The sequence below is a fragment of the Amblyraja radiata genome, chromosome 29 (genome assembly GCF_010909765.2).
Source record: "Amblyraja radiata isolate CabotCenter1 chromosome 29, sAmbRad1.1.pri, whole genome shotgun sequence".
Classification (NCBI taxonomy): Eukaryota; Metazoa; Chordata; class Chondrichthyes; order Rajiformes; family Rajidae; genus Amblyraja; species Amblyraja radiata.
In genome coordinates, this window is record NC_045984.1 from 22,621,036 (window position 1) to 22,632,110 (window position 11,075).

An 11,075-nucleotide genomic window follows, 5' to 3' on the forward strand; every position below is an offset into this window, starting at 1 on the left:
ATGCCAGGATGCCACTTCTGGATGTTGACTGTTGTACGAATGATCACATAGAAGTAGGCTTTCAGTATGTTTGGGAGGACTGGTTTTATCAGCCAGCTACTGCCCTGCTTACCTGATAAAAGGTTATCCACCCAAAACATTAAATAATTCATTTTCTGCAGATGCTGTCAGACCATGTGATTATTTTTAGCATTTTCAATTTTATTTCATATTTGCAGCATCGGGAATTGTTTGTCAGGAGCTGACTGATACAGGCTTTCCTCAGCATTTCCATACTATTAAATGGGCAATGGGCTGTCTCAACCCAAGATTTTTTTTTAAAGATGTGTGGAGGTAATCCATAATCTCAAGTACGTTATATTATTTTAAATGCAGTTATATCATTTCTAATTTCATCTATTGATGTCATACCCACATAATTGATCTCTCTATGAAATACTTAAGCTAAAAAAAACATTATACTTTTCCCACCTCACTAGACCCGACTGCAAATTAATCTTGACTGTACATTGTAGTCCTATCTCCAACTGTATGCCTTTTGCACAATATTTTCCAAACTTCAAATACTCCTACTTCTCTTTAATTATGTTTATTCATTACATTTGTTCTGTTTGGTGGAATATAGTCTCCTGATTTATTTTAGATATTTTCCTATCTGCTTTATTTCTCCCCAAATCTAATCTTAACTTCCTCAAAATTAACTCCACTCTTATCTCCTACAAATTTAACCATAAAAAGATACCACAACAAAACAGTAAAAGGGACAAGTTGCATTTTAAGACTATTCCTGTTTATAACTGACAATATTTTCAGTGATATGATACTGTCTGTATGTATGTCATCTTGTAAGTAAGAAAATCAAATTTGCACAAATTTATTTTCCACAAAACTTGTAAAGAGACTGACCCCGTTAATGAAATTACATCCAGGTTTTCGTGCCAAAAGATCACCGGGTCAGGTTTTCTAAGTCAGCCTCATTTAAATAGTTCCCTCTATTACAATCTCCCCAGCTCCAAACAAGCATGACCGCTTTTGCTGGTGGAAAATGTTCTGCAGGGGCTTGAATAATGTGGACCAGAACAATCCTGTCTATAAAACTCCACTGGAAACAGCTGTTAGAAACCAAAGCTATTAGTTATTTATCAATGCAAGAAAAGTTTTTTCAATGTTTCTCGGGGCTATTTTACATTCAGAAATATTTAAAACTATTGAAAAGGAACATTAAAATTAAAAAAAAATTGAAAACTTAGGAACAGTAAAGCTAACACAGATAATTTTAAATATATATAATTTAACTATCACTTTCTTCCTAAAGGCTTGCACAGCCACTGGATTGAATGGGCTCATGGGTCTGGTACTAGATTTATCCTGATGCAGGACCAAGAGCAGATTCCAATCTCATTGCAGAAAATCTCAGCAAGTTCCTGGTCCAGGCAATGGCCAGTGCACACCAGTTAGTGTTGTTGAACCTTGATCGGCAGAACTAGCTTCTGCAATTGCCTGAATGTCCTGAATATCAGCACTTATCAGCCAGTTACTGGCCGAATCCAGGCAGATGATAGCACGTTTTAAAATGCATCTTACATTAAGTACACTTTTAGCCACACATTTCTGAAAGCTACTGTTCCATAACTTTGGAACTATCATTTGACAATAAAACATTGATTTTAATATTTTAATTACCATCTGAATATTGCCTTTAGTTTCTGTACCAGTCTTACAAAATAAACCTAATTTCATAGTCTGACTTACTGTAGTACAGAGAGATCTATAATAATTTGGCATTTTCTGGTAGCTGCAATGGTTTAAAAATACTTTGTTCTTTCGAGTCAAAATTACATAATATGCTGATAAAATAATTAGGTGTCAATGAAAGAAGACAGCATTGGAATAGAGTGACAGAAGATGGTACAATTTTGATAAAGTCGTTGTAACAGCAAGAACTGGACGGTCGTTACAACCACAGAGCAGAACACATGCAAAAAGGGTGTACATTAGAAGGACTGACAAATGCAATCAATAGCAAAGATGAGAACCAATCTCCAAGATGGGTGTACCATCTCCAAGATGGCGCCGGCATGTGGAGACTCTTTACATGCGGGTCCTAGAGGAGGATCTACAATCATAAGATACAATCGCCCCACTCTTTCTACCTGTTGGTTTGATTATATTAATGTATAGGGAGGTTGCACTCAGTCGAGGTCACGACCTGTGACCCGTACTGTTGCCACGCAACGCCAACTGGAGTACACGCGATGAACTGCAGGTAAGCATTCACTATGGCTGCCAGCAAAGCGGGCCCTTCTTCCGGACTGGTTGCACACTCGCGGACCCCGGGCCGTCTATCCCTGCAGCCGGGGGGGGGGGGGGGGGGGGAGGGGTGGGCCGGGGGCGGGGATAGGAAGAGGTTGGGGTGTCGGTGCAGTACGGTCAGTGACTCTGGGTGGGCGGAGGGAGCAGACCGTCCGCAACTTCGCTGCAGCTGACGTTGTCCAGAGCCGCGGCCCCACCTCACCCGGCCCCGTGTGTGGGCGCTGCCGACCGACAGCCCCCAACAGTGCGGCCCACATGGCCGGACAGCGCTGACCCCGGGGGGGAGAGTGGGACTGTCCCGAGGGATGCGCCCCTTCAGACGTTTACACCTTGGTGCTCGGGTTCAGAGCAAAGATACTAGAGCATTTGGTTCTGAGCACTCAGTCACCCAAAAAAAATAACCCCACAATATTGCAATCAAATTGGTCTGACTTTGAGTTTGCTTTATTTAGCGAAGGCTTATCGAGATGGTGCTGTCTCTCTGGACACAACAATGAATGCGGCTATTAGTCGCGGATTGTAAAAGATGCTACACCATGAGATAACACCAGTTTAAACATGATACCTTCCCGCTTTCAATGACAGCACCCACAATCATTTACAGTGCAAAAAATGATCATTTCGGCGTTTTTTTTTATCGGGAAAGAAAGTACGCGTTCCGTCTGTTAACAGTGTATATCGAGGCCGCCATGTCCTCCACATGGATTGAGCTGCTCCGTGCTTCACGCCCTTTGACCCGATGACCTTACATGCAACCCCCCTATAGTCTCTAATTTGAATGGATCGCATGCAAACAAAAGCTTTGCACACTACCGCAGTACACATGACAAAAAAAACCCGAAACAAATGAAGATCCGGACTGGTTGCACACTCGCGGGGTTGAGGCCAAAACATGATTTTTTTTTAAAAGGCACAGCAAGAGCAAGCAGAAATACCCATTCCAAATGCGAAACCAGTTAAATACTACCCCTTAAAATTATCATGAAAAACCACCTAAACTGAAGTGAAATTTCAAACGACCTGAAAACTAAAATATGCCAATACTTAATTTCAAAAACTAGAATATACAAATTCCTGCCAAATTCCCTCTCTCCACCCCCCCCAACATAGAAAATTGAGGATCAAATTTTGTCTTGCAACTTACCTTCTATTTATAAAGAAGATGGCACATATTAATAAGTTGACAACTTTTTGTAAAGTGAGCCGTGAATAAAGTTAACCTCAGATGAGGAAGCATATCTGTACAGAAATCAGCTTTAGGGAAGAAAATCAATCAAGACATTGAAGGAATATGAAAAGGTTTGAGAAATAAGAAAAGGATATGGTCATACATAGAGTCATACAACATGCAAACAGCCCTTTGGCCCAACTCATCCATGCTGACCCATCTAAGCTGGTCCCATGCTATGCGGGTGCGTAGCCCACATCCGTTTGAACTTTTCCTATACAGTGCATAATGTTGAATGGAAATTGCCAATCGGAGGAGCATGGCATTTGTTAAATCAAGTAAAATAGTGTTAATTAAATCTGTGCCTGGACATTGATTGAGCACAAGAGCTGGAGTTACACACCAAGGATGGCTGAACAGCCAACGTAAATAGAAGGCTCGTATAGTCAACGTTAAAGTTGTGGGTAAGCTAACGGATGGGTTAAATGAACATTTATGACAACCTGGAACATTGGAAGAAATAACAAATAGCCAAAAAATCTCAGAACCTCTTCCCATTAAACATGTAGCAATAGCAGCTCCATCTTATATTTTTGACTTTATGACCAATTATTGTATACTGCAACAATCAAAGAAGAATTAGGAACACAGACCTGCTTGTTAATTTGGATGACTGCAAAAGGTCCCCCCTCACCACATACAAATCAAGCTTTCTAAAAAAGGATTTTGCTCCAACCCATCTGAAAAGTAAAATAAACTATATTGACATATACAAGCATTAACAAGACACCCACGTTAAACAAATAGAAACAATATTGTAATGTCATCCATTACAAATTTTGTTATTGGAAAACTATGCCAAAAATTGCATTAAATTGCAACATGATCAAATCCTTAAAATTCAATAACAGCACATCAGCAAATGGACGGCCTCTATAATATGGAATGTTAGAAAACAAAATCAGCATTATGTACAAGTGTGATTATCAAGTAATTCATTGTTAGCACATCATTCTGTTTCACATTATGCTCAAACCGTAAATGTATAATCACCCAAAACCCAAGTGAGAGCTCATCAACTTTGCTCACACATTAGGTTGGAGCTGTGCTAAACACGGTTTCTATCCCACCATGTCATTTAGAGATAATCTAATACACTATTTTGTCACAATTAATCCAAGGATCTCTGAACAGCAGCTGAGCCTCAAAACATTAAGATCTTCTGCAAAGTCAGTACAAATATATCGGTAATTTAAACAGTCTGTGTGCTCCAATCCAGTGACAATGAACCAACAGAAACTCCTTTAAACTAATGTTTACAGTCAATTTTAGGGAAAATATCATTTATTGTAGATATGGTCCAAGTTGTTCATTCACATGCTAATGATGAGCCAATACGTTTTCTTTTTAAAGCAAGCTTTAACTTCTGTTTTCAATATTATTGTTTGTCAATATCACAACATAGAGCCCGTACTCTAAGAGTAGCGCACTTATCACAAACTGATGGTCCATGCTGTTTTACCACAGAGCAATCCCCTTAGTCCCATTCCTTATATATCCATCAACAATCCTACGGTTCATTTATCTCTTGCCTAATCTGACCTCCTAGAACGGAGAGGAAACTTAGATAACTGCTGCAATCACTGAACCACCCTGTTCATTTCATTCACAACTTTTGGTCACTTGCTTAAACGGACAAAGTGCTGGAGTAACTCAGCAAGCCAGGCAGCATCTCTGGAGAACATGGATAGGTGACGTTTTAGGTCAAGACCCTTCGTTAGACTGGGTTACTTGCTGTTGACCTATTTCCCCAAATCACAGTATAGTTCAATATTAAGCAAAACACTAAGTTAGTGCACCATCCTTTGTGGTTACTTTTGTTCAGTTTAATAGCGAACAACTAGACAACATGTGGTAAATAAATTTAAATTTGATAGTCACTTTCCACTCTTGTTACAGTAGTCAACATTATAATTTAAACTAAACTGCTCAAACTGGATGTGAACCAGCTGAATAGGGCCTCGCGTTAGCTTTTCCCCTGTGGGGACAGTGGGAAAACTAGGCCTACTCTGAGTAATATCTGAAGACTACAAGAAAATAAAAACAGGTAGAAAATGCCTTGTTATCGTTGATCACTGAACAGTGATAGAAAATACAGGTTTGCAAGCAATTGGGCAAAACAAAATCAACTGTCAATCTCCCCTCTCACTAAATGTCTTCTGATATCAACACACTGAGTTGCATATGAAGCAGGTTCGTTTTGGAATATCTTAAAAAAGGTCACTTTCAGAGGAAGAAAAGTAAAACTAAAAGAGAAACCAGAACAATTTAATAAAAACGTTTGTGATCTTTTGCTTAACCCACACATGTTTTAAGATTTGAAATATCATGCAAATGTAGAATCAAGTGCAGCTGTAATTAGGATGCTCCAAACTATACTCTGCTCAGCAATACTTTACGCAAGTACATAGGTTTGTTTTTTTTTAAAAAAAGTTTCATAAACCAGTAAGTAATATGAAAGTTTCATGGTATCAAAGCCTCAACTGGCACACTCTCTCCTTTTTCCAAGGCTCCTTTTGCTTATAAATCAACTGCAGTCCACTAGATTGCAATACTGTAATAACACTATCACTGCCTGCAAGTGCTTGCTTAGACCCATTCCTGACCTTGTTGACTCAAAGCCAAACAATTGCTAGCTGAAGTTGCTATTCAATCAAATGTAACAAGCTGGAAGGTTAAAAAAAAAATATTAGCAAATAACAGGAACACACTTGGCCTGGAAAAAGGGGGAGGAGGTGCGGCAGTGTAGGGATGGAGAGAAATCATAAATAGTGCAAGTACATTTTATATGCAACTTCCCAGAATATGTAGTTTCATTTGAATAGTACCCTATGGTATGACAAAAAGTCTCAGAAAGTGGTACATTATGGACATGAGTCAGTTCTTTTCTATACTGTTGAATATGATGTCAGCTATATCTCTGCAGGCCTGGCCAATTCAGTGCAGCCAAAGCTAAGGCCCTGTGGAGGGGGGCAGGAGGGAGAGGAGGGGCAGCAGAAGACCAGAGTCTGGGGTCCATCTGCTGCTGGATATTGAGGTGCAAAGTATGTCAAACAAGGAAAGAGATTTCACCCCATGGGGCACTTGCTTTGGTTAAAGATAGGTACAAACACTACTGATTATAACACCATTGAATGCACCAACATTTAAAATGTATGATGCTTTTGCAGTTTTTGTTTTATTTTATTCTAAATAAAGTTTACTTTTGAAATTTAAAAACTTCCAACAATGATTACCAAAACTAAGGCAAGGCCATAGCCCAAATGCTCAGAGATGTATGACCTGAGAGGATGCCACAGAGTTTGTATGACCTGAGAGGATGCCACAGAGCTTGTGATGGCAATGGTGTAAAATAATGCTGTTCAAACAGATGTCCAAAGTGACATAGAACTCAGATAAGACAAGGCAAAAGCATGGGTGCTGGGAATCAACGTGCTGAGTATGTGCTTCATCTACAGTGTGTTTAATTGTTATATGTACTGAAAATGGTACGTGTCTGTAAACAGTACTGATACAACACAATAAACAAAAGAAAGTTAAATTAACTGAAAAATAATATTTATGCAAAACTAAAATACAGAATCCCTAGGGAAACCAAGACATGAATGTGCTGGGTACAATATTAAACATGAAAAAATAATTATACATTTACTGGCATATTTAACCTGCAAACATCAGAGCCCATATTCCAATTACAGACAATAGACGATAGGTGCAGGAGTAGGCCATACGGTCCTTCAAGCCAGCACCACAATTCAATGTGATCATGGCTGATCATCCACAATCAGTACTCCGTTCCTGTTGAGTGTTCCCAACACATACAATGATTCTTCAAGGGTCTCTCTTAGGAAATGACTCCACAATCAAACAATCCACAGCCACTCAAAGTCCAAGCTTAACAATGAAAATCAGACCATATTTATGCGACACGCTTCATACATTTAAACGGCACGGATGAGAAAACAAAGAATAAAAGTAACCAATTACACGGCACTCAAAATTGATATATAGAAATAACATTTCTAAGAGTCTTTTAAAACTAATATGCAGTACAAATGGCTTGTACTGAGACAAAAATCAGATCAAAAATGACCACAGGGGTATCATTCCTTAGCAGATATACAAAGCGGCAAGGACTTTTGCTGTAACAAATATTCCCTGTAAAATTAGTTTGGGTGTCTACATTGTAAGAAAAACCAAAAACATTATTAAAATAAAGCTTAAAATTTTAATGAACCCACAGTAACAACAGAGCTTGATTTGCCTCCACAAGCTAAAATATCACATTGACGTGGTATTCAAGTACAAATGAATACATGTACATTTGAAATATTCAACAATGAACATGCATTCAATAGGATCATTTGCTGTGAATTATACTGCTTTTGGTTAAAACACATGAACACCCAAAGGACATAAATCAAGATGTTGTTTACATTCAGGTTAATCTCTCGACATTGCAAAATTTTGGAATGAAATGCATTTCAAATATGGTATTATTTGGTGTTCTGGAAACAAACGCAAAAATCAATCCCAGACTCCTAGACCAAACCCTACAGCCTATGATGTCAGCATATAAATCAGAGCATGGTTTGATTCCTTAACAAAGGGAACAATGAAACACCAGAGAATTTGCCTGAATTAACTGAAAAATGAAATTATTAGCACCAGGAACTGCAACACGAGGACTTTCTAGTTTGTCCTATTGCCATTATATAAGAAAAATGAGAATTTAAAGGAAAATTTCAGTTCAATGCTACATGATAATCATTGGCATACTAGGTTGGATTCAGAGCATCCATTCAGTGCGTGTGTTTGGGTGTGGGTATACAAAGGAATCAGGTAACTATCCATTTCCAAGTAAACTATTTTCCTGAGTATTATAGTCAAACCGTTTTTTGTTAATATATTGAAAGAGTAAAGAACGTGACATGTCAAATGGGGATATAATTATTAAAACAACGTAGCCCGTCTCAAGCACAGCATTTCACCCATTTATGTTATGCACAAATAAGCTATTTTTGACCCTTCGCTCCACCCCACCCACAACAACTGAATAACCCAACAGCAACACAAACTAGAATATCAACATCTTCCAATGATGTGGGACGCATTATCACAATCTGTCAACTCCTCCTGCAAAATAATCACTCCAAGGTATAAACGATGCAATTCTTTTTAAAACAATTACTTTAAATACTGCATTAACTTTAAAACAAAAATGATACTTTTACTACCTGCCCCAATTATAGATAGGGCACAATACTAATGGATTAGAAAGCATTTCATTCTGGTTGCACTTCTCGCTTAACACTCTATATTCAATTGTTTCATGACTGGAATGGATTTTAATTGATGAATTTGGTTTGAATTTTTTTTGAACAGAATGGGGAAAAAACTTTTGTTTAATCGAATAGAAGGGGGAAACGCGACGCTTCCTCGTTTACCTTGCCGTCCCACGATCTCGGCCACATGCTCGGAGCTGGGCACCGGTACACACTCGGTCATGTTGACGCTCTTCCTGCGCCCGGGGTCCCCGGGCACGGCGAACAGCGGCGGCGGCTGGAAGAGCGAGGCGGCCGAGTGCGGCAGCCCGTTCATGCCGCCCTCACCCTCCACCACCTCGTCCACCACCACCTCGACCACCACCTCCTCCTCCTCCTCCTCCTCCTCCTCCTCTTCCTCCTCCTCCTCCTCCTCCTCCTCCTCGTCCTCCACCGTCGCGCCGCCTCCCTCGACCAGCAGCCCGTCGCCTTCCTCTCCCAGCCCCAAGATGGAGAGGTGATCCAAGGCGAGCCGCAGCGATTTCTGATCCTCTTCCGTGCTACTAATGTGGCCGGCGGCGGCGGAGGCAGCGGCGGCGGCGTCGGCGGCTCCCCCGCTGCCCACCGCCACCGTGCTTCCACCTCCGCCACCGTTACCGCCAGAGTCGCTGACAGGCTCCATCTCGGAGAACATCGAGCCTGGCATGCCGCGGCCGCGCTGCCGCCTTCCTCCTCCTCCTCCTCCTCCCCCCCCCACCCCCCGCCCCGCCTTCCCGACGCCGCCGCGCTCTCCGCTCCCAGTGCCTGCCTGAGCCTCCGCTCGTGCCCTCTCCCCTCGCGCTCTCGCGCCGCCCAAGCCCAAGCTCCTCCTTCTCCTTCTTCTCCTCCTCCCCCTCCCCTGCCTGCCTGCCGGCCGGCCGGCCGCGCGCGCGCGCAGCTACTGCCACCGGAGGTCCTCCCACCTCGCGCTCAGACCCCTCCTACTTCGACCGAGGCTCCTCCCACTACCTCCTCCCGTCTTGCGCCGCAGCAGCTCAAGCCCCTCCCCACTCCGCTTGAAACTCCTCCCCCTTCTCCTTGCACTCTCTGGCGGCGCCGCTCAAGCTCCTCCCACTTCGGTCGAGGCTCCTCCCACTTCGGTCGAGGCTCCTCCCGCTTCCTCCCCCCCCCCCCCCCCCAACTCCTTCTTTCCTTTCCTTCCCTTCCTTCTCGCGCCCGGAGCAGCTGGAGCTCCTCCCACCTCGCTCAAGCTCCTCCCACTTCGGCCGAGGCTCCTCCCGCCCCCGGGCGCGCGCCGCCTTCCCTTTGTCTCGCGGCCTCTGCCCCCTCCTCCTCTGTCCCTCTCGCCAAGCGCGTGCACGCGGCCGGTCGCGCGCCTCCTCCTCCTCCTGCTGCTGCTGTTGCTGCCGCCTCTGGCGCCGGGGCCGGGCGTCGCGCTCCCTCTACTTGCTTGCCCCCTTTTTTCTTGTTTGCCCGTCGGCCGGCCGCTCCCTCCCTCCCTCTCACACTCACTCCCTCCCTCCCTCTCTCTTTGTCTTCCCCCCCCCCCACCCCCCTCGCTCAGACCGGCTAATGTGCTCAGTGACGTGAGCGCCGCCAAACAATGGGGAGCGGCCGTCCGCCGCCGGGTCAGAGGTCAGGGCGGCGACACGCCCACTCACCGGGCCCGGCCGCCGTGACTGAGGGGACCGGTCACCGTGACTGACCACCGGCGGGGAATTAGGACCGGTCACCCTGACTGACCACCGGCGAGGAACCAGGATCATGGACCGGCCACCGTGAGTGACGACCACCGGCGGGGAACCAGGCCCGGCGGCTGTAAACGGTAACTGGTCAGCCGGCGACAGAGCGGCTGGGAACGGCGACGGGGGACAGGCGTGGATTGAGGTCTGGAGATCGGGCCCGATGCTAACGTTAGACCGGGTGGGGGCTTCTGATGGCGTAGAGTGACCGATTGGGTCAGAGAACCGATATCAACAACATGCAGATGCTACAAATCTGAAAGCTCAACAGGAAAACTGGAAACACTCAGCAGGTCGAACAGCCTCTGGAGACAAACAGGCCATTGGATCCATCCGAGTCCACTTCGATGATTCACTCTAGTTCTACGTTATTCCACTTTCTCATCCACTCCCTTCACACTATGGCCAATTTACAGAGGCTAATAAACCTGCAAACCTAAAAATCTTTGGGATCTGGAAGGAAACCGGAGCACCCACACACCCGACAGCACCCGAGGTCGGGATTGAACCCGTTCTCAGGCGCTGTCA

General features: G+C 43.8%; 1 protein-coding gene across 2 annotated transcripts in view; it reads right to left on the bottom strand.

Annotated features, from left to right (window-relative positions):
- LOC116989467 (RNA-binding E3 ubiquitin-protein ligase MEX3C-like) overlaps positions 1-9,181 on the bottom strand; it is a 29,421-nt gene extending 20,240 nt beyond the window's left edge. Inside the window, exon 1 of one of the 2 annotated variants that reach the window (XM_033046866.1) lies at positions 8,989-9,181. In XM_033046866.1, the coding sequence (XP_032902757.1) occupies positions 8,989-9,142 (154 nt within the window). In that variant the 5' untranslated portion in view covers positions 9,143-9,181. Of the gene's footprint in view, positions 1-4,134; positions 4,227-8,988 lie in introns of those variants that run through there. The other variant, XM_033046867.1, reaches the window with a different exon arrangement.
- Positions 9,182-11,075: the final 1,894 nt, after the last annotated feature.